At 38.1% G+C, this 24270-nt stretch overlaps 1 protein-coding gene across 1 annotated transcript; it reads right to left on the minus strand.

Annotated features, from left to right (window-relative positions):
• Positions 1-1954: 1954 nt before the first annotated feature.
• LOC128745463 (uncharacterized) lies at positions 1955-3403 on the minus strand. Its single transcript, XM_053842539.1, has one exon. It carries the CDS (start codon positions 3401-3403, stop codon positions 1955-1957), a length of 1449 nt encoding a protein of 482 aa, XP_053698514.1.
• Between the last annotated feature and the right edge of the window lie 20867 nt (positions 3404-24270).

Here is a 24270-nt window from a genome sequence, read left to right on the forward strand (position 1 = left end):
GAGTCGGTTCACAGGTATGTCATTCAGATCTGGGTCGGGCAGGGCTTGCAGGGATGATCCGATAAGAAAGTGTCCAGGTGTGAGTGCGACTAAGTCGTTCGGATCTTCTCTCATGGGTAGCAGTGACGGTTCGAAATTTTTACCATTATCAGAATGGATATGCGCAGGACAGCCACGCCGGGCGAGGAACCTTCGGAGGCAACACTGGAATGCTTGGGTGGAGAGGTCATTCACCAATTCTAGGTGCACTGCTTTGGTTGAGGAGCCCAGAAAGACGCACAGGTAAGATTTGGCAGGTGCTGCACGCTTAAGAATCGGACGAAGATACAGTGGGCCAGCGTAGTCAATACCGGTGATACTGAATGGACGACTTGGGATTATTCTCGGAGCTGGTAATTGACCGATTTGTTGCTGGGCAGGTACTGGATTGAGGCGTGTGCAACGAAAACAATTTCTGACGATGCTTTGAACTAGTTTGTGGCCTGTTAGCGGCCAAAATTCCTCTCGAATTGTACTTAACAGCAAACGCCCGCCGCCATGAAGCAATTTACGGTGGTAATGTTCAGCTATCATCCGGGTAAACGGGTGGTTAGCGGGAATTAAAGCCGGATGCTTTGCTTGATAGGGTAACTGGGACAAATTAAGACGGCCTCCTACTCTCAACACTCTCTCTGGGTCTAAAAACGGGCTCATCAGGTGAATCGAGGACTGTTTTGAGACGGTGTCACCTTTCTGAAACTGGGTGGCTTCTTCGACTGTTTGTGCCCCACCAATGAAACCGTCGACATAAAAACATTTCTTAAGAGCCTGTGCATCGGCCGGATATGGTTCGCCTTCGTCTGTCGCTAGCTGCTGGAGAGTACGGGTCGCAAGAAATGATGAAGGAGCTAAACCATAAGTTACAGTTAGCAATTCGTAGGTTTGTACAGGTGATTCTAATGAAAAACGCCATAAAATGCGCTGCAACGGGGTATCTTCCGGATGAACGAGTACTTGTCTGTACATTTTAGCAATATCTCCGACTAGAGCAACTGGGAATGTGCGAAACCGTAAGATGATAGTGGAAAGATCGTCCTGCACCACGGGGCCTACGCAAAGAGCTTCATTAAGCGAGAAACCGGTAGAAGTTTTTGCAGAGCCGTCGAAAACGACTCGAACCTTGGTTGTCGAACTTGCTTCCTTAATTACGGGGTGGTGAGGTAAATAATAGGCTCGAGAGTTGTGTTCTTCGTCCTCTTTGACCAACTGCATATGGCCAAGGGAGAGATACTCTCGCATGAACTGGTGATAATCATCTTTAAGTAGTGGGTTTCGCTGCAGCCGTCTTTCAAGTAATTCAAATCGTTTCATAGCAGCAGATTTTGACTCACCTAACATTGATTCGAAATCAGGCTTCTTGGGGTAGCGTACAAAATAGCGTCCTTCAGGATTTCGGGAAACAGTAGCCTGGTACAGGGTTTCACATTGCGTCTCCTCAACCGAGTAGTTGCCTTCAGTGGTAAGTTCTTCGGTTTTCCAAAAACGTTCGATGCTGTCTTCCAGAGAGATATTCGAAACTAATACGGTATTGCAGACTGCCGAAGAAGAAACTGGTGAAGAAAGAACAGGACTTGCAGAGCCAACAATAGTCCATCCGAAGACGCTGTCTACTAAAAGCGGTAGATTTTTGTCCAACTGAATACGCGCAGAACTGGGAAAGAACGAATAGAAATGTCTGGCTCCTAATACCATATCGATTGGTTGACTCTTGTTGAACGATGGATCTGCCAGGAACAATCCCTTGGGAATTTTCCATCCAGTTGTAGAAATATCCTGAGAAGGAAGATTTGCCGTTACCTTATCCATTACTAGGAAACTTACACCGCAAGAAAAATCATCCCGTCTAGAATGGATTTGTGCAAAAACTGATTCCCGAACCGGTTTTCAAAGTTTACCGGCTCCCAATACGGTAACATTAACACGATCCCTTCTTAAGCGAAGAATTTGAGCCATTCGATCTGTGATGAGATTTGGCTGCGATGCGCTGTCCAACAAAGCGCGAGCCAGATGCCAGATTTTCGGTAGCTGGAACTGAAGACTGGGCCGACGCGGTTGCTGCAGTAAGTTCGTCAGGTTGCGAATTCTCCGGTAGAGTAGAACTTGAAGCAGTTGCTTCGATGGTCCTTCGTGATCCGTCACCTTGTGTAGAATGCAGTAGAGTATGATGACGACGATTGCATTTATGACAACTGGAGTTGGATAAACAATTGCGAACCATGTGGCCAGTTTTCAAACAATTATGACAAAGTCGCTTGGATTGAACGAGTTGCTGACGTTCTCCAAACGTAAGCTGGTTGAACTTTGGGCATTTTATCGCCATGTGCGGTTGACCGCAAACACCACATCTTTCTGTGGGTTTGGATCCTACTGAATTTGCTGTAGAAGAGTAGGAAGACAGACGATATTGCGAGTGAAAGGGTCGCTTTGATGTGTTAGCTGGCGTAACAGAAGCAGGATTGGAAGCGTGGTTATGATTCACTGATATTGAATCCAAAACTCTGGTCCTTCTTTGGAGGAAATCGATTAAGCAAGTGTAATCAGGATTCTCTACAGTCGAGGCATGGTTTTCCCATTCTCGAAGAGTGCTGTCATGCAGGCGGGTACACAGAAGATACTCCAAAATTGTACCCCACGAACCGGTTCGCTCGCCCAGTTGATGAAGAATTTTAACGTACCGCTCGAACTCGTCTAGTAACCCATGTAACGTTGTAGCGGACTCCTTTTTCATGCACGGAATGTCGAAGAGTGCCTGCAGATGCCGTTTTTTAAGTAAATAATCGTTGGAATAACGCCCTTCTAATGTCTGCCAGGCCAAAGCGTAGTTGGCAGAGCTAATTCCAATCGATTCGATCAATTTAGCAGCTTCTCCCTTTACAGCGGCACGCAGGTAATGAAACTTTTGAATATCCGGAACTTCACTGTTGGAATGTATCAACGCTAGGAAAGTGTCGTGAAAAGCAAGCCACTGCTTATAATCACCATCGAATTCCGGAAGAGAAATTGTTGGCAACTTGATACCCGAGAGAGTGGAGGAAGACCGAGAGGGCTGAGGGCTCTGACTAGCAGGAACAGAAGGCAATTTCGAAATTAGACTGGCTTTTATTGCGAAGAGACGGGATTCAAAATCGGCACGCGCCGCTGCATGCTCCGCTTGACCCTCTGGACTGGCTTCAATGTCCTCTAATTGAGCCTGCACGGCCTCTAAGTTATCCCATATTCCGGAAAGGTATTGTAACCTTAATGTTACCTGCGTTTGGTCTCGTTGAACGTCGAAATCAGCATCAAAAGCCTCTGCCCGACCCAGCGATGCTAGCAGCGTAGATCTCCGGGAACGCAGCTGCCTTTCTAGTGGTTGGACCGCCATGTTGATGAGCGGCACGATGAATTAAACTGGATATGAAACAGCCGAACGACCTGTAGAACGAAAGACCACAAGTAGACCCACAAAAGGGTAGAAAAATGCTTGGAAAGGTGCTCACCTTTGCCAAGGCTAATTATGCCTTGTATAAATTTCAGCCAACAGGAACAAATACGAATACCGGATTCACCGGTTCGAATAGCAGGATGCAGAAAAGCCAAGAAATTCCACAGCACAATGAAACTGGAACTACAGCTCGTTGAAAATTTCGAAAAATCCTCCGAATTTGTCGTATCAGGTAGAAAAGCGTTAATTCCCACAGCTTGGGACGCCACAGCAAAATAATGGTCGTATTGTAGTCCTATTGTTGTCCAGATCGATGAAAACGTCACTTTGTATTATGAACAATGGTGATTCGTAGTATAATAGCACTTTGTAGCAGGAACAATGATGCCTCGTGGCGGGAACAATAGCACTTTATATCAGGAACAATGGAACTTTGCAACAGGAACACTAGCAATGTATGCCAGCCGATGCCAGCAGAACAATCAGGAACAGTACCGATCCACGTGAAGCATGAAAGAACAAAAGCAGAATCTAAAGGGCACCTGCGATACCCGCGAACTTCATCGGACAGGTCGTTACCTTACGCCCGATAAATCGAGCCTTGTAGAAAAATTAAACAGCTACTGGATGCGCCAAACAGCAAGTAACCAGTCAATCCTGGTCACGGCACCAAAATTGTGTTGGCGCTTGCCCTACGTTGTGTATTTTGCAGAAAAAAAAGGAAATGACGACAGCCGGCAGCAAACGTGTATAGCAGGCGGGAACGACGACAGCCGGCGGCTGCTGGATAATAACCACCAAAGAGGGTGGTAGTGGATCGGAATTTTCACTTTTCTATGAATAGCACTGAAGTCACCGTATTAGGCACTATAACTTAGAGATTTATTTCAGGCTAAACGGGTCCAACTAATAACTAACTACACAGGTAAGTATTGCAGAGTGGTAAGTATATTTGATTGCAGGATAACGAAGACGCAAGTTTTGCGTTCACTCTTGTTACTGGTTCGATCTGGACTGACTATCGTCCGATCGCTACCGACATTATTATGCGGCTGACGGGTGTCGTGCCTTTTATCTTTTATCAAATATAACCAACAGAATGAAATTTAAATTGACACGGTTATGTGTATTCGTGTCCTTGTTTGTTTCTTTCTCTTTTCACCCTATGCAACGAATAGGCATTGCACATCGCTCGTGGCAACGTATTTGCTTATCATCTCTTTCTTGTGCTAGAGCTTTTTCGCCGGCTAGAACTGAGCGAACAATTGTCGCTGCGGTTAAGAGCTTTACGATTTGTATTAACACGCTAAATTGACTTATTACAAAGAATGTAATTTTAACTTCAAATTCATTGTTTTCATTTCGCTTACTCGATTAGCCATTCTAATTTCTAACTTGTTTACTGTAATCCCTACAATATTCCCCTTCTCTACTATTTCCTTTATAAAAATATTTAAACGATTCGGAGTTGGTGTTTAATTTATGCTATTAAAAATGTAATAATCATCATCATCATCCTTAACATCGTCACCATCCTGACCATAATCATACTTATCAGCATCATCATCATTATCGATAACACGGATCTTTATGATTCTTATTGAAATTGGTAACCCGATTCTAATGCGTTTCCGTCAGGCTCGTCAGGCTCGAGACTGAACGTCTGAAGCTTGATTGTGCAACCAGCCTCTCGCTCTATTTTATTATGCTGCCTGTAAATAATCTAGTCGCCTACTGATACAAATAGGGCAACAATGCAGCTGCATATATCCGTATTGCTATATGCACAAATTATTCTGTGATTATCAGACACTTGCAATAAATTACAGGAAAAAAATCTTCGAACCATATTTTAAAAGTTATGTAAAGTATGTGTATGCCTTTCATTATAATTCAAATATAATCAAATTAGAACGATTCCTTTTCATTCATTTTTAATCCAATTAGAATCTAGACATATAATTCCTTTTGTTGATCAATTTATTGCGGTTAATGCAGATCGAACTGTAAATAGTTATGTAACTGTTGTCATTTTTGACAAGTCTCTTGTTCGATTGGACTTATTTTTGACAACTGATTCTGCACGATTGGAATTTTCGATTAGGTGGCGATTCTAGTATTTCTAGCTTTCTATATGGTTTACACAAAATAGAAAAAGGCAAAAAGCAACGTCTTGATTGCTAGTTGTTAGTTTTGACCAGCACTTATTCGTCCGTTATACCAATAAACTTCTAAACAAGGATGAGTTTATTTTGGGCTTTACGTGATGTTGGTTACGCTTTATTCTTTGGCGTTTCTACGCGGAGTCATCCTGCTTCATGTGAAACGTCATACGGAATAACGTATCGGATGGAAACAAATTGTTAAAAAATTAAACAAACACCCTGCCAGGCCTCGAAAGATTGGTGTAGATCCACCGAAGAAGTGTAACCAACAGCAACGTAAAACTCAGACTAATCAAGTTCCGACTGATAAAATTATAATTTCTTCCCTCAACATGGCCGTACGTAGTACCTTTTTCCAGCACAGAATCCATCACAAGTACACCTGAAGATCACCAAATCAGATAGAATCACAGATCGACCACGTTTTGATCGACAGTCGGCACTTCTCAGACATTATCGACGTCAGATCGAAGCGCTAACGTTGACTCGGACCACTACCTAGTGATTGGTTAAGATGCTCCCAAGACACAACAACATTCGGTACCGACGCCAGCCTTGGTTAGATCTCGCGCGGCTGAAGCAGCCAGACGTCGCCGCAAACTATGCGCATTCACTCGAAGCTGCGTGTCGTGCCTTTTATCTAGCATCTCAGCCGCACGTCGAAAACTCGACTTCCTTCGCCAAATATAACCAACAGAATGAAATTTAAATTGACACGGTTATGTGTATTCGTGTCCTTGTTTGTTTCTTTCTCTTTTCACCCTATGCAACGAATAGGCATTGCACATCGCTCGTGGCAACGTATTTGCTTATCATCTCTTTCTTGTGCTAGAGCTTTTTCGCCGGCTAGAACTGAGCGAACAATTGTCGCTGCGGTTAAGAGCTTTACGATTTGTATTAACACACTAAATTGACTTATTACAAAGAATGCAATTTTAACTTCAAATTCATTGTTTTCATTTCGCTTACTCGATTAGCCATTCTAATTTCTAACTTGTTTACTGTAATCCCTACAACGGGTTGCCAGAAGGGCTGCAAAACTGGTCTAAATGTACGCCCGTTAGCACCAATCTGCTACAGGATGCAATTCTACCGCCAGTGCGGTCGATTTTACTTCTAAGTCTCAACAGCCATGATTATATAACATCTCGCGCGCATACCGTTTTGCGGAACACCACTTCCCGGTTGACCATAACGCGGAATATAGAGTTTTGCGGAATACCATTTCGCGAAAAATCTTACGCGGGATGTACCATTTCACGGAAAATGTTTTCGTGGAAAGTACCATTTCGCAGGGGTTATTCTCTCCTTACTCGCTGTCGCTCGTTCGGACCCAACGGAAAGAAAGTACACTGCACAGTGGTCCAGCAGCGAAAATTAAGTGGAAAGTTTTTTGTGGTTCAAAATAGCTCCCCACAATGTTCAGCAAAGTTGTACAACTCTAATAGACAATTAATGCGAAATCAACGACTAAGTTCCAGTTTGGCTTGTGAGCACATAATCCATAATAACTTTTTATAAGAAAGAGATAGAAGGATAACTTCCTCGACAAAGTTGTAGCCAAAGATTATATAAGTAACTTTGCCAAAGACATAGTAGGCGTATTGTTAGGCGTTTCTAACTTACATGGTGTTTCATAAAAAGACCTCTCAAAAATCACTTTTTCGCTGATTTCTGCAAATGCAATGGTTTTATTGCATCATAATGTCTTGCAAAGTTGGTTATCTTATCAAAAGACATATTTTTGTAGAACATTGTATGTTGAAAACTCATACGTATAACGAGTTCTAACGTTTTTCCTGTGTTTTTTTAGCCTTTTTTGGAATAGAATATCTCAAAAAGGGGCAAACGAAAAAAATCAAACTTGGCCGTTTCTGAAAGCTTGGAGTTTTATCTCAAGCATATGTGAAAATAAAAAACTGGTTTTTTCTCTAACTCGAGTAATTTCAGTTTAAATATTTCATGTTTGACCATTTTCTACTATGCAGTATTTTCTAATATCTTCTTGAACATGTAAATAGTAAAAAAGAAATTTGTCGTACCATGACACAATTTCTTCTGATTGCCACGTAAAATAGTCTTCGAACTCCGGATAAGTTTAGAGATCTAGTTTTTTGACCTTGTGCTAGTTTTCGAACCACTGCTGAAATATTCATCAAATAAGTTTTTATAACGGTAGTTTTTACAATTGTTTATTGTCAAGATCAGGGCTTCGACCGATCCTTTTTTTCTACCGCAGTCACGCCAACGCGCATTCAAGTTCACACCGTCCGTTTAGAGGTGGAATACGAACGCTATGCATAACACAACTGGCAGTTTGCTCAGTCAAACGCCGATTGCACGCAGCACTACGATCGCGTTCTAAAACTTTTTGACATTTTCGTTTCGATCAAGTTGCCTTTACCGTTTGGAGCAGCGAATGACTGCAAAACAGTCAAATGACTGGCAATCACCACGCTAACGAAAAGCAACCGCACAATCGTATGATTCAATACTACAAAAAAACAACCACTACATGTGCATGGAAGAAGTCGGTCGGACTCCGTCCAATACAAACGAATATTTTGCTTGCGTCCGACCGACGTCCGGGTGACAAACTATTACTGTGAGCAGCCGATTTGGAGACAAAAAGAGAAACGAAAAAATACGTCACCGTATGCTTCCAGTCAGTTTGCAGTTTATATTCTCAAAGCGCAAAGCAAAACGGGATATCGACTGTTTGCTTTTGCTGAGATGCCGCATGAATTGTACGACGGCAGCAGCGCAAGCGGCAGATTGACTGGTTTAAAAAAAACAGTCAAATGATCGTTCAAAAAGCGGAGTTTGAATGCGAAAAGTTCGCATTCACGGCAGTCACATTCAACTTGCGATCCCTTTTCAAGCCCTCAAGATATATGGACTTCGCCCGTCATCCAATCCATACATATAAATATAAATTATAATACCAAATACAAAATAATATAAAATGCAGTGGTATTAGTGTACATGAAATTGACCTCTCAGAAATAGCCAGAAAGTTTTTTCTTAATAGTATCAGATGACATGTTTAAGTTTAGTATGTTTCTAAAATTGTTCATTAGCTGCATACAGCGGCAGGCTGGTTCATTGCGCGCGTAGTTAGTTCGACGGTGGTTTAGAGTGAAGGTCCTTGGTCTCCACAGAACTACTGTACTCTGGTTAGCAGTTATCCTGGATTTCAAATAATCACTGTCGTATCGTCCTCTCTGCAAATGGAGCTCAGCACCAGCTGTTTTTGATAAATATCTATCTTACAATTTTCATTATTTTACAAATAGTCATGGAAATCTTCATTTGGATATATGCACATGAAATTAAATTTTATATTGATATTTCTGATTCTAGTCTAAAGTAATCTTTTAAATTACTTTAGTGTCAGAAAGCTGAGAAGTCTTCAAAATTGATGTCTTATACGTATTCAGGAACAGGAACATGACTATGATCGTAGTAAAAAAGGAGGAACATTTTCAAGCAAATCCTATTAGAGTCCTGGAGTTTTTTGTCAAAAGATTTGAGGGTACCGTTACTGTTATTTTAAATTAGTATCTAAAATGTTCGTGAAAGTAATTCAGTAGTTTAGGAGATTATTTCCCATTCAATTCCATATTAGCTATATACTGTTAGTACACGGCGCAGATATTATTAAGGCCACGGCACAACTCATAGCGTTATGAAGCGAAGAGGTACAGGAAACGCGATATAAATGTATTTGTAAGTTCAGGGAATTTCACGTCAGAAAATTTAACCGGATTGCCAATTTGGAGGATGTGTTCAAACACCTCCTGCTGTCGTCCGATCCAGTCATTGCAATACAAAATCGTTCTTATTGTACACGTACTCTGGAGCTTCCACCAAGCGCAAACCAATTATTAATATAATAAATTATTATATTGCTAACAATAATAAAATATTTCGAAAACAAAACATTTATTGAATCTCTCAAATAAATGACTACGCTTTTTTTCAAATCAACGATATACTGATATAAGATGGTTGAAGTTCGAAAAGGATCTATAGGTTTTTTTCTCTTTTACCTCTTTGCCTGTTTTGATATACTTACCTGCTATTAAAAAATGGAATAAAACTAAAATAACAGTTAACAATATTACGTATGAAATAACCAATATTTTTTGCTTTTTTATTGAAAATTAATTTTAAAACATTATTGATGGTAGATTGAGCATATTTGCAAAATAATGAAAATTGAGAGATAGATATTTATCAAAAACAGCTGGTGCTGACAGAAAACTGATGTCATATCTGGAGTTCGAAGACTATTTTACGTGACAATCAGAAGAAATTGTGTCAAGATACGACAAATTTCTTTTTTACTATTGACATGTTGACTTTAATCGTCTTCAAGAAGATATTAGAAAATACTGCATAGTAGAAAATGGTCAAACATGAAATAATTAAATTGAAATTACTCGAGTTAGAGAAAAAAACAGTTTTTTATTTTCACATATGCTTGAGATAAAACTCCAAGCTTTCAGAAACGGCCAAGTTTGATTTTTTTCGTTTGCCCCTTTTTGAGATATTCTATTCCAAAAAAGACTAAAAAAACACAGGAAAAACGTTAGAACTCGTTATACGTATGAGTTTTCAACATACAATGTTCTACAAAAATATGTCTTTTGATAAGATAGCCAACTTTGTAATACATTATGATGCAATAAAACCACTGCATTTGCAGAAATGAGCGAAAAAGTGATTTTTGAGAGGTCTTGTTGTAAAACACCCTGTAAGTTAGAAACGCCTAACAATACGCCTACTATGTCTTTGGCAAAGTTACTTATATAATCTTTGGCTACAACTTTGTCGAAGAAGTTATCCTTCTATCTCTTTCTTATAAAAAGTTATTATGGATTATGTGTTTACAAGCCAAACTGGAACTTAGTCGTTGATTTCACATTAATTGTCTTTTAGAGTTGGACAACTTTGCTGAACATTGTAGAGAGCTATTATAAAACGCTTAGCCGCAAAAGTAAGTTTCCACTTAACTTTCGTTTCTGGACCACTGTGCACTGAAGTCGCCTTTTACGCGGTTTTTAACGTGACTATTTTTATGCGATTTTCGAAATTTACGCGGTCTTTTTTTACGCGAATTTCGGAATTTACGCCACTTTTTTTACGCGATTTTCGGAATTTAAGCGGATGTGCTCAAAACGTCTATTTTTTCGCGTAGTGTTAAAATCCACAGTTTTTTCTTACGCGAAATTTTGGTTTTTTTACGCGAATTTTGGAATTTACGCGGTTTTTTACGCGAATTTCGGAATTTACGTGGTTTTGATTTACGCGGGACGTATCCTTCGCGTAAAAAGCGAGTGTAATAGAGGTCAGTAAACCTAGGAAAATAAATAAACCTAATTGATAGTTTTTGGTGATCTTATTATTGACTAATGTTTTATGGAAGAGTCTAAAATTTCTCGAGTTCGATTATTTTTTAAGTTACGCAAAAAATCTGTTTTATTTGTATGAGAGTCCTTATCCCCCTACCACAGGGGTGAGGCGACTAAAACTAAAACTAACAAAATCCTACCTCCAAAACCCCCCACATGCCAAATTTGGTTCCATTTGGTTGATTGATTCTCTAGTTATGAGGAAATTTGTACATATTTCATTTGTATGGGAGCGTCCCCTTTTAGAGGGGGAGGGGTAATAATTTCCCTCCTGAAGAGGGCAGGAGTCTCAATGCACCATAGAAAAAGAACTTGCCTCCCAAAACACCCACATGCCATGTTTAGTTTCATTTGCTTGATTAGTTCTGAAGTTATGAGGAAATTTATATTTCATTTGTAAGGGAGCCCCCCCTCTTAAAAGGAGAAGGGGTCGTAATTCACCATAGAAAAAATTTCTGCCATCTAAACCTCCCACATGCCAAATTTGGTTCATTTTGCTTGATTAGTTCTCGAGATAAGAGGAAAATGGCATTTCATTTGTATGGAAGCCCACCATCTTAAAGGGGAGATGGGTCATAACTCGCTTTCTAAAGGGGAGAGGAGTCTCAATTCACCACAGAAAAAAAATCTTGCCTCCAAAACCACTTACATGTCAAATTTGGTTCCATTTGATTGATTATTTCTCGAGTTATGAGGAAATTTGTATTTCGTTTGTATAGGAGCCCCCCCTCCTAAAGTGGGGAGGGGTCCTAATTCACCATAGAAAAAATTTCTGCCCCCTAAAAGCCCCACATGCCAAATTTGGTTCCATTTGCTTGATTAGTACTCAAGTTATAAGGAAATTTGAATTTCATTTGTAAGGGAGCCCCCCCTCTTAAAAAGGAAGGGGTCGTAATTCACCATAGAAAAAATTTCTGCCATCTAAAACTCCCACATGCCAAATTTGGTTCCATTTGCTTGATTAGTTCTCGAGATAAGAGGAAAATGGCATTTCATTTGTATGGAAGCCCACCGTTTTAAAGGGGAGATGGGTCACAACTCGCTTTCTAAAGGGGAGAGGGGTCTCAATTCACCATTGAAAAAGAATCTTGCCTCCAAAACCACTTACATGTCAAATTTGGTTCCATTTGATTGATTATTTCTCGAGTTATGAGGAAATTTGTATTTCGTTTGTATAGGAGCCCCCCTCCTAAAGTGGGGAGGGGTCCTAATTCACCATAGAAAATATTTTTGCCTACGAAAACACCCGCATGCCAAATTTGGTTCCATTTGCTTGATTAGTTCTAGGGTTATGAGGAAATTTGTATTTCGTGTCTATAGGAGCCCCCCGTCTTAAAGTGGGGAGGGGTCCTAATTCACCATAGAAAATATTCTTGCTCACGAAAACTTTCATATGTCAAATTTTGTTCCATTTGCTTGATTAGTTCTCGAGTTATGAGGAAATTTGTAGTTCATTTGTATAGGAGTCCTCCCTCCTAAAGTGGGGAGGGGTCCCAATTCATCATAGAAAAAATTCTTGCCTCCAAAAACACCCACATGCCAAATTTGGTTCCATTTGCTTGATTAGTTCTCGAGTTATGAGGAAATTTGTTTTTCATTTGTACAGGAGTCCCCCCTCTCAAAGTGGAGAGGGGTCCTAATTCACCATAGAAAATATTCTTGCCCTCAAAAACCTTTACATGCCAAATTTGGTTCCATTTGCTTGATTAGTTTTGAAGTTGTGAGGAAAGTTGTATTTCATTTGTATGGAAGCCCCCCCTCTTAAAGGGGAGAGGAGTCATAATTCCCCTTCTAAAGAGGGCAGGGGTCTCAATTTACCATAGAATAAATTCTTGTCACCAAGAACACCCACATGCCAAATTTGGTTCCATTTGCTCGACTAGTTCTCGAGTTATGCAGAAATTTGTGTTTCATTTGTATGAAAGTCCCCTGCCCACCTTTTAGTGGGGGAAGGGGTCTCTAACCATCATAAGAACCTTCTCCGGCCCCAAAAACCTCTAGATGCAAATTTTCACGCCGATCGGTTCAGTAGTTTTCGATTCTATAAGGAACATACGGACAGACAGACAGAAATCCATTTTTTATATAAGACTAGCTGATTGCCCGATCTTGCCTTGTACATCTGTTTTTGTAACGAAAACTCTCATTATGCAAGTAACAAAACCCTTTTTTTTCATTTGAATATGTCTAGTCCCTTTGTCAGTTCCTCTCACGTTGTCCCCAATCACTTGTAAATCTGTCGTCTTGTCGGTAATCCCTATAAATCGACACAAAGTCTTGTTTACGTTTGTGAATCTCCCCCTTTTTAATTGCCACTGTCTTCCCCCTTCCAGAAATAAAACAACTTGTACCACTGCTATCATTCCAAATACAAGAGAAACGCACACCTTTACCCATTTGAACCTTTCTCTCCCTTTGTAAGAGACCATCTCCCGATTTTGTCAACCCGCCGGCATAAAAGAATCATGCCAAAAACATGTGTTTGACAAACGCCGTTCGATGAAGAACAGTCCAGAAGTTCTGGAGCTATGACGGAATATACTTTCATACTCACGTTCCTCGTCCCCCTACATGTCGGTTCCTTCCCATTCAGCTCCCCTTTCGGTCACGTAGCTAATTATGCATCGGTTTGCTCAATGAAAATCGCTATAATGAAAACGAAAGAAAGGTTTATTTACCATATGTTCTTCCTCGGTGGAACCCCCTCTTTTCTCAAAATCAGTTGCACAACCCCCTTTTACTTATTTAGATCTCTTCCCCTTGTTAGGGATTCCTCCCTTTTGTCAACTTTCCCGTGCTGATTCCCTAATGACAAGGGATATTTGCGCCAAGTTTGATGAATAATTATCTAAGCATTTCGGAGTTATGACCCACCCCTGTTATAAACCCCCCTTTTGTTATTACCCCCCCTCCCCCCTCTTTTGTCAACACCCTAAGTTCTGATTCCCTTGTGCCAAGGAACATGTGTGCCAAGTTGGTGAAGAACCGTCCAGGCATTTCGGAGTTATACCCCCTCTCCCTTGTTACGACCTCCCCCCTCTTATAAACCCCCCAGTGCTGATTTCCTTTTATCGATATATTATTTATTTATTTTATTTATATATAGAAATATATATGCCAAGTTTGGTGGAGATCGGTCAAGGCGTTCTGGAGTTATGGTGGAATATACAAGCATTTTCACGCTCACTTTTATATACATAGATTGGCTGTTGGACAAATGATGCGAAGAACATTTAAATACGGAGGAACAGTTTTAGTTTTTGCACCTCTATTATGGGGATTTCCATTACGATAACAGTTGTACAAGTGGCTGAGAGGCAGAGGGGCTCCTAGTAAGGTCGGGCACACAAGGCAAGGTTTTGGGATTGAACGTCCCACTATGGTCAAGTCTTTATCGTCGGACTTGACAGCCGCCTACTGGACGGGCTAATGCAACAATCCTACTACAGACAACGCCCGGTGGTGGTACCAAGACTGATATAGCCACACGGATCAGGAAGGCCAGGGGTGCCTTTGCAGGTCTACGAAACATTTGACGCTCAAACATACGAAACCACTAATTTTTAGCTCAAACGTTAAATCCGTACTGCTGCCTGCCTGCGAAACGTGGTGCGTCTCAGCGGAGACAACACAAAAACAGCAGCACTGCAGGTATTTGTCAATCGGTGCCTGCGATATATTATTCGTGGCCGGTGGACTGACAACTGGATTTCCAATGAGGAACTCCATCGTCGATGTCATCAAAGGCCGATAGCGCAACAGAAATTCGTGAACGTAGGTGGAAGTAGATTGGGCACATTTCGAGGAAAGGAGCGAATCAGATTTGTGGAGAAGCACTTGACTGGAATCCGCAAGGTCAGGGCAGAAGAGGCTGATCTAGAAGCTCATAGCGACGCAGTTTTAGCCAACGACATCCGTGCTGTAGACGGGAACCTGTCCTGGCGACAGATAAAAGTTATGGCGGGTAATCGTCAGTAGTGGAAATCTCTGATTTCATCCTTTTGTTCTGCTGGACCGGCGGACATGGACACATTAGTAAGTAAGTAAGTAAGTAAGTAAGTAAGTAAGTAAATGTGATAAGATATTTGGAAACAAAAAAGTTAAATTCCAAAGAGGTGGCATGGTATTACAAGGGAGATGCATGGTATTTTTCATTTACTGTAAAGAAGTAAATATTTTTTAGCAAGAAAATAGGCATTTCTGGCATTTATATTAGTCAGCAATATCCGTTTCCTTATATTTAAGTTAAACACCAGGCGTTACCATTTTCGAAATTCTGTTTTAAAAAAGTTGTAAAAGTGAAACTGTTTTAAAAAAGTTGAAAAAGATACTATAGATAAAACTGTGTGTATTATATGGATATGTATGGATAATTTTCTTCACAAAATGTTTGCTAACCCATGATTGATATACCAACAGAGCACACACGCGAATATTTCCAGTAACGAGTCTACTGCGTGGCCGCCTTTGATGCGAACCGTGCCTGGAAATCTGGCATTCCATCGCTGACGTGAAACCAAGTGGCTCAAGCATTTTCCTAATTCAATAAACCATAACCGGATTGTCCCCGACAGCAAGTAACAACGATAGAGCCGCTGCTGCTGCTGCTGCTGACGAAGACGACGCCGGCGACGACACAGCACCGATGGTTGGCGAGCTTCTTCGCTTCAAAGGGAACCATCGACAATCCAGCAGCACACGTCACATCGCTGAAGATAACGTCATTTTTCACGCTTCGTTAGACGTCGATGATGGTGTTAAGGATGATGACTGACGGCGCCGACGGAAGATGATGATGCCACTTCGGTCTTTGAACCTGTCCGTGGCACGCACCAGCGTGCCAACATGTGGGTATTTCATTAGCTGGGCTTTCCGCACTGATACCGCCTCAATGTCGGAATAAAATTTTACTCAAAAATCCACAGCACGTGGGGGTTAAACCTTTCAAATGCTTGCCTTCAAAATGATGATTTTGGTGCGGTTAGCGTTTAGAGGGCGGATCAAACATACCCTGGGATTACTCAAAACCCGCTAATCTAAATGCGAAATTTCTAAGCGATAGTCAAGCTTCAAACTAGACGATTTTCTTGCCCGCAGCAGGGTGAAAGTTTTGCCCCCGAACAGCGACATGCGAGCGAGCAGACGAAAGGTTCACCGCTGCTGCTGGAAGGAAATCATAAATAATCCAACGCCATTAACGGGTTTTCGATAGCGGAATTTCGCGTACAGCTACTTGCGGGCGCCCAGCGGGTGATGGGCGGGTGATGGGCGTTCTTGCCTTTGGTCTATCCTTAATCCTGGCAAGAAGCCGAGGTCGTCCACGTACATCTACCTACATAACGTACAACAGTTCAGCTCATGTATGTATCGTCAGCTGGTGCGAGGAAAATGGATTGATGTGTGTGCGTTTTCGGTAGACTCGACTCGGTCGAGAAGTGTTGGCTGGTTGCATAATCCCAGCTCAGACAGATTCGGCGAGCAGAAGGAGGTGAAAGTGGCAACCGTGTGGAATCACTGGATGGATTTCATGATTTATGAGGTGCTAAGACTAGGATGTTATTGGCCGCGCCGACGATGCGCCATAAACGAGATTTAATTGCATTGAAGATTAATTGGAAAAGTGGATCCCGTTCCGAGAGACGCCCTTATTTGGCTGATAGGATTACAACACGAAGCAAAGGAAGGTAAAAATCACAGACCGCATGTCGTCAAGTTGAATGCATCGGTAGTTCGCATCAAATGTCTCATTAGTTTCGATTAGCGCGAACAACTTCTCATCGATTTATTATTGAACTCTCAAGCACGCAGCACACTGGTTCTGCAATTAACGCAACTAGGACCTAGGATGCCCGCTGGCTGATTGAATTTGAAAATGTGCACTCCAGAGCACAACATGAATCGTTCACCGATCCGCTGGCTATCCATTGATAGTTTTCAAAGAGAAACGGGAATAGATTTTCCCATCATTAACGTCAATCATCAAATTGAACGTCGACGAATGATTTTGTAATTAGATTCTGTTTGACGTTCGATCACCTGATGCAGCCACGATTTGATTCCATTTAGTGCAGAATAATGTTTTATGACTTTTTATATGGAAAATTAAAAACACACTTTGCTCGTTTAGAAATTGAGCAGAGTGTGAATATATACACCGAGAATGTTCGTGAGGATTGTGAAAAACGAATGGGTCAATTCGCCTTTACGAACACTCGTTCGTAAAACGTTCTGTTTCTTGAAAAGAAACCATCATGGTGATACTATTTTAGACACTTTTGGGCGTCCTATATTTGCTAAATCAACCACATTTAGTGTTTAACATTCAATTTTTGGACGAATTCAGATGTTCATAATGAGCTATATTCGTGATAAAATCAAAAACCGATGGATGCATTATCGGCGAAGCACACGCATAATATATGTTCATCGATTCAAATGATAATTTTTTCGCGAACCACTGGAATTGAGGTTTTTATTTTACATAAAAGCACTTTAGATTTCTGACTAATGAATGAACGCGCCTAATCTAAACGACGTATTCTTCCTATTAGTGGGGGTTCACAGTAAACAAATAAAGGTTGGGTACCCGACCATTCAGAACAATATTTTGGGCTGGAAAAAGCAAGTATTACTTATCACAAAAATACCAGCCGATTGGGTTGAAAGGCTAAAACTTTCCGGAAGCAATCGGATTTAAAATTAAAGTTGAAATTGGACTAGAAATTTGACTCGGAATTGGACTAGCAACTAGACTTGAAGTCGGATTTGACATAAATTAGATTTGAATTGAAACTAATTTGGACTTGAAACTTTGCTTCAAATTTATCTGGAAATTTGACAATAAATTAAATTTAAAATTAAACTTAAATTGGGAGTAAATAAGACAAAAAGTTTTACTTGGAATTAAACATAAAATTGGACTTGAAACAGAATTTTTTATTTGAAACTGGACTTGACTTGGATTTGAAATTAAAGTTGAAATTTGTCATGAAATTGGAATACAAGCCCGAAATAGAGCTTAATATTATAATTGACATTAGACTTCAATTTGAACATAAATTTGATTAAAATTGGACTTAAGATTAGACTTGAAATTGGACTTGAAATTAGAGTTTATGTTTGAATTAAAGTTGAACTTAAAAGTGAAATTAAATTGACATTTTTGCCTTATTTTCACACACGTTTTACCCCTTTTCTATTTCTATTTTATCTCTTTTCCATTCTAATTTTTTTCACTTTTTGCTACATTTTTCTTTTTCTCTGTACCGTTTTCTTGATTTACGCTCTCATTCCTTCTCTTTTCTTTTACCTTGCGTTTTTCTTGTCTTTTCATCCCGTGTTGCTTGTTTCATTGTTCGGTTTTTCTGCGGTTCCTATCCCGTTTTTTATTATTTTCAGTCCTGTTTTTCCTCTTGTTATCCACTCGTTTTTTGTTATTTTGCTTACCATTTTCCGTCTCTTCTCTCCTTGTTCCGTTTCCAATTTTCGTCTTTTTCCTACTCTTTATATCTCATTTCCTTCTCGTTTTTCGTCTTTGTCTGTACCACTTTCCATATTTTTGAGGCATCAGCCTCGTTTTAGGTGTTTTTCTGTCACGGTTATTGTGTTTTTGCTGCATATTTTCCCTTTGCAGTCCGATTTTCGTTTTTTATCTCCAACTTTTGGTGTTTTTCTCTCCCGTTTTTTACCTTTGGTCCATTTTCCTGTTTTTATTCTCTTCTTTTTCTGTCCCATTGTTCTGTTTCATGACCCAGCTTTCCCCTTTTATTTCTTTTTCGTTTGACCTATTTTTCATTTTCCTCGTTTTCTGTGTCGCTTGTAATAATTTCCTCGTTATTCGTTTTTCCCTTTTAGTTTCTCTTGATATCCCTTCCGTCTTCTCTTTTTTGTCTCGTTTTCCCTGTTTTCTCTCCCGTTTTCCCACCTTTCTTGTCACGTTTTTTTTCAGTCCCATCTTCCCATTAGTTTTTCCTGTTTTGTTCCGTACCTCTATTCCTGTTCCGTTTTTACTCTTTTCAGTCCTGATTTTCCTTCTATCTCATTTTTTGTTCCGTCTTTATTTGTATTAGTCGATTTAATTTTTTTACGGTCCTGATATTCGTCTTTTTCCGCTTTAAACTCCGTTTTTTTTCTCCGTTTCTGTAAAAAAATTTTATTTTCCATTTTATCCCTTTTGACAGTTGTTTCCATTTTTTCTGTCCCGCCCCTGTTCTGTTCCTCTTTTTCTGTTCTGGTTTCTCCACTTTTCTGCTCCCGTATTTGGTTCCTTCCTCCTTTTCTATCCCGTTTTTCTTCTTTTCTGTCAACTGTATCCTCATTTTTTTCACGTTTTCTTTATAATTTTTCCTTCTTTTCTATCGTTTTTCTCTTTTTCTCGATTCGTCTTCTTTTTCCTGTCCAGACTCCTCTCGTTTTGCCTCGTGTTCCCATTTTTCTTTCCCGTTCTCATCTTTTCCACTTTTTTGTTCTCACTTTTTTGACCTGTTTTCTTTCCCATTCTGTCACATTTTTTCTTTCGATGTTCTTTTCTTTATTTTATCATAGTCACTTTAACAGCTTGGGGCATTTATTCGTGACTCCTGCGGGGTTGGCATTTGAACCTGGGTCCTCAATGTGAGAGACGTGAGTTACTAACCACTACATCGGGATTCCCACCGGGTCCACAAGAGCGAAAAGTGAAACTTTTTCCTTTCATATTATCATTTATGGTCTTCAGTACTTTTGTTTGTGTGTACATCCCCCTTAATGTAAAAGTGTCAAAAGTTAGTCATCGCTCACTATAATAGAAATAAAAAAAAATAACTTTTTTGTGTTAGGAAATATAGACATAGTTTCTTCGGCAAAGTTGTAAATAATATAAAGACAAACAACTTTTCTAAAGAAATGACATTTCTATCTCTATCGAGTGCAAAGCTATAGAACAGTTTCTTTGGAAATTTTTCAAAAATTAGTTTTTCATACTTAGCTTTTGTTAATTGCATTTTACAAAAATACATGTTTCTAGACAATTATCCAAGCACTCAAAACACCCGTTTTTGTAGAAGACTGCAAATCTCTTGGACCTTTACTTGCTAAGTTATAGCATATTCAAGCTTTAAATCTTCAAAACTTCACGAGCCTATGGGGTAAAATGGGGCAAGTAGCTTTATGAAATCAGTGCTTCACTTTAAAGCTTAGGTCCAGTACCATAAACTTGTATAGGTGCCGCTTGTGCACAACCACCCAAATGAGAGTACGGAAAGCATGCGTTTTATGTGTTTCGCGGTCGCGGTAGGCTTGATACACGACCACTTTTTTGTATTACTAGATAGATATATGGTTTCTTTGGCAAACTTATAGAAAATATAAAGGTAAACAACTTTTCTAAAGAAATAACATTTCTATCTCCATCGAGTGCAAAGCTATAGAACATTTTCTTTGAAAATTCTTTAAAAATTAGACTTTCATACTTAGCTTGTGTTGGTTGCATTTTACAATAATATATGGTTCTAGGCGATTATTGAAAGATTCTAAACACATGTTTTTGCAGAAGGTTGCAAATCTCTAGGACCTTCTTTGATGGATGTATCGCTTATTCAAGCTTTATTTTTGCTTAATTTCACAAGCCAAAAGCGCGATAACTTTGGAAGAAAAGGCCCTAGAGGTTTGCAGCCTCCAACAAAAACGAGTGTTTTGAGTTCTTCAATAATTGTCTAGAACCATGTATTCTCGTAAAATGTAACCAACATAAGCTAAGCATTAAAAACTAATTTTCAAAGAGTTTCCGAAGAAAAGTTTTATGGAAGAGTCTAAAATTTCTCGAGTTCGATTAGTTTTTGTGCTATGCAAAAAATTCTGTTTTATTTGTATGAGATTCCTTGTCCTTCTGCCACATGGGTGAGGGGTCTCAAACTATTAGAAAATAAATTCAAGCTTCCAAAATCCCCCACATGCTAAATTGGGTTCCATTTACTTGCTTAGTTCTCGAGATAAGAGGAACTTTGTATTTCATTTGTATTGGAGCCCCCCCTCTTAAAGGGTTCCCTCCCTAAAGAAGGAAGGGGTCTCAATCCACAATAGAAAAACATTTTGCCTCCAAAAACACTCACATGCCAAATTTGGTTCCATTTTCTTGTTTATTCTCTAGTTATGTAGAAATGTGTGTTTTATTTGTATGGGAGACCCCCCCCCCCCTATTATGGGGAGGAGGGGTCTCTAACTCTATAAATCTCTAAATCATAAGAACTTTCCCTGGCTCCAAAAACCCCTGCATGCAAATTTTCATGCCGATAGGTTCGGTAGTTTCCGAGTCTGTAAGGAACACACAGACAGACAGACAGAAATCCATTTTTATAGATTGGAATAGAATTTGGCCTAGAATAGAACTTGACATTGGCTTTGAAATTAAAGTTGAAATTAGCTCGAAATTGAATTTGAATTTCGAATTTATATTAAAAGTGAAATTAACCATAAATTTGATCAAAATTGGGGATTGAAATTCGACTCGAAATTGGACTTGAAATCACAATTTATATTTCCCGGTTTTATTCGCTCCCCTCTTCAGTGGCTCAACACCGGAAGGACAAAAACTTTATAAAACATTTGTAATGGCCTTATGTATTTTTCTGTTTTCCTACTTTTCTGTTTTTTGTTTTCTGTTTTTTGTTTTTTGTTTTTTGTTTTTTGTTTTTTGTTTTCTGTTTTCTGTTTTCTGTTTTCTGTTTTCTGTTTTCTGTTTTCTGTTTTCTGTTTTCTGTTTTCTGTTTTCTGTTTTCTGTTTTCTGTTTTCTGTTTTCTGTTTTCTGTTTTCTGTTTTCTGTTTTCTGTTTTCTGTTTTCTGTTTTCTGTTTTCTGTTTTCTGTTTTCTGTTTTCTGTTTTCTGTTTTCTGTTTTCTGTTTTCTGTTTTCTGTTTTCTGTTTTCTGTTTTCTGTTTTCTGTTTTCTGTTTTCTGTTTTCTGTTTTCTGTTTTCTGTTTTTTGTTTTCTGTTTTCTGTTTTCTGTTTTCTGTCTTCTGTTTTCTGTTTTCTGTTTTCTGTTTTCTGTTTTCTGTTTTCTGTTTTCTGTTTTCTGTTTTCTGTTTTCTGTTTTCTGTTTTCTGTTTTCTGTTTTCTGTTTTCTGTTTTCTGTTTTCTGTTTTCTGTTTTCTGTTTTCTGTTTTCTGTTTTCTGTTTTTTGTTTTCTGTTTTCTGTTTTCTGTTTTCTGTTTTCTGTTTTCTGTTTTCTGTTTTCTGTTTTCTGTTTTCTGTTTTCTGTTTTCTGTTTTCTGTTTTCTGTTTTCTGTTTTCTGTTTTCTGTTTTCTGTTTTCTGTTTTCTGTTTTCTGTTTTCTGTTTTCTGTTTTCTGTTTTCTGTTTTCTGTTTTCTGTTTTCTGTTTTCTGTTTTCTGTTTTCTGTTTTCTGTTTTCTGTTTTCTGTTTTCTGTTTTCTGTTTTCTGTTTTCTGTTTTCTGTTTTCTGTTTTCTGTTTTCTGTTTTCTGTTTTCTGTTTTCTGTTTTCTGTTTTCTGTTTTCTGTTTTCTGTTTTCTGTTTTCTGTTTTCTGTTTTCTGTTTTCTAGAAAATAGAAAATAGAAAATAGAAAATAGAAAATAGAAAATAGAAAATAGAAAATAGAAAATAGAAAATAGAAAATAGAAAATAGAAAATAGAAAATAGAAAATAGGAAATAGAAAATAGAAAATAGAAAATAGAAAATAGAAAATAGAAAATAGAAAATAGAAAATAGAAAATAGAAAATAGAAAATAGAAAATAGAAAATAGAAAATAGAAAATAGAAAATAGAAAATAGAAAATAGAAAATAGAAAATAGAAAATAGAAAATAGAAAATAGAAAATAGAAAATAGAAAATAGAAAATAGAAAATAGAAAATAAAAAATAGAAAATAGAAAATATAAAATAGAAAATAGAAAATAGAAAATAGAAAATAGAAAATTGAAAATAGAAAATAGAAAATAGAACGGACTGAAGTTTTTGGAGCGTCTTAGTAGAATACGAAACCTAAAAATAAAAAATTAGAAAACTTATCCAGTTTAATTCTGCTATGTGTATTTTATTCACGACAGATACGTATTTCGCCTACGACTTGCAGGCTTCCTCAGTTCCTGTTTTCGAAAACAGACTCAGTTCAGTTTGAGTTCGAAAACAGACACTGAGGAAGCCTGCAAGTCGTAGGCGAAATACGTATCTGCCGTAAATAAAATACACATAGTAGAATTAAATTGGATAAGTTTTCTTATTTTTTATTTTTAAGAAAATAGAAAATAGAAAATAGAAAATAGAAAATAGAAAATAGAAAATAGAAAATAGAAAATAGAAAATAGAAAATAGGTAATAGAAAATAGAAAATAGAACATAGAAAATAGAACATAGAAAATAGAAAATAGAAAATAGAAAATAGAAAATAGAAAATAGAAAATAGAAAATAGAAAATAGAAAATAGAAAATAGAAAATAGAAAATAGAAAATAGAAAATAGAAAATAGAAAATAGAAAATAGAAAATAGAAAATAGAAAATAGAAAATAGAAAATAGAAAATAGAAAATAGAAAATAGAAAATAGAAAATAGAAAATAGAAAATAGAAAATAGAAAATAGAAAATAGAAAATAGAAAATAGAAAATAGAAAATAGAAAATAGAAAATAGAAAATAGAAAATAGAAAACAGAAAATAGAAAATAGAAAATAGAAATTAGAAAATAGAAAATAGAAAATAGAAAATAGAAAATAGAAAATAGAAAATAGAAAATAGAAAATAGAAAATAGAAAATAGAAAATAGAAAATAGAAAATAGAAAATAGAAAATAGAAAATAGAAAATAGAAAATAGAAAATAGAAAATAGAAAATAGAAAATAGAAAACAGAAAATAGAAAATAAAAAATAGAAGACAGAAAATAGAAAATAGAAACTAACAAATATATAATAGAAACTAAAATATAATATATATAACAAAATTAGACTACAGAAAATATAATTAAAAGTTCAAAATGATAAAGTAGAACAATAACTAGACAAAAAGATCAAAAAGCAGCATGACAAAAAAAGCAGAAAGGCAACAAGACATAATGACAACAATGCAATTTTTCTTACTTTCACAGTTGCAAGTTTTTCTAGCAAAATTTTGTCAATCTGCTTGGACAAGAAAGATTGCATTTTTCAACGACGCTTAAGCTTGCGTATTCGATCGTCACGCGGGCTTGGAATTTACTAACATATGATTGATTGATTCAATTGTTGTTAATTTGTCAAGA

Source organism: Sabethes cyaneus, chromosome 1 (assembly GCF_943734655.1).
Source record: "Sabethes cyaneus chromosome 1, idSabCyanKW18_F2, whole genome shotgun sequence".
NCBI lineage: Eukaryota > Metazoa > Arthropoda > Insecta > Diptera > Culicidae > Sabethes > Sabethes cyaneus.

Bases quoted from the DNA above. Each gene is read 5' to 3' on its own strand.
- LOC128745463 (XM_053842539.1), bottom strand. From the start codon at position 3,403: ATGGCGGTCCAACCACTAGAAAGGCAGCTGCGTTCCCGGAGATCTACG.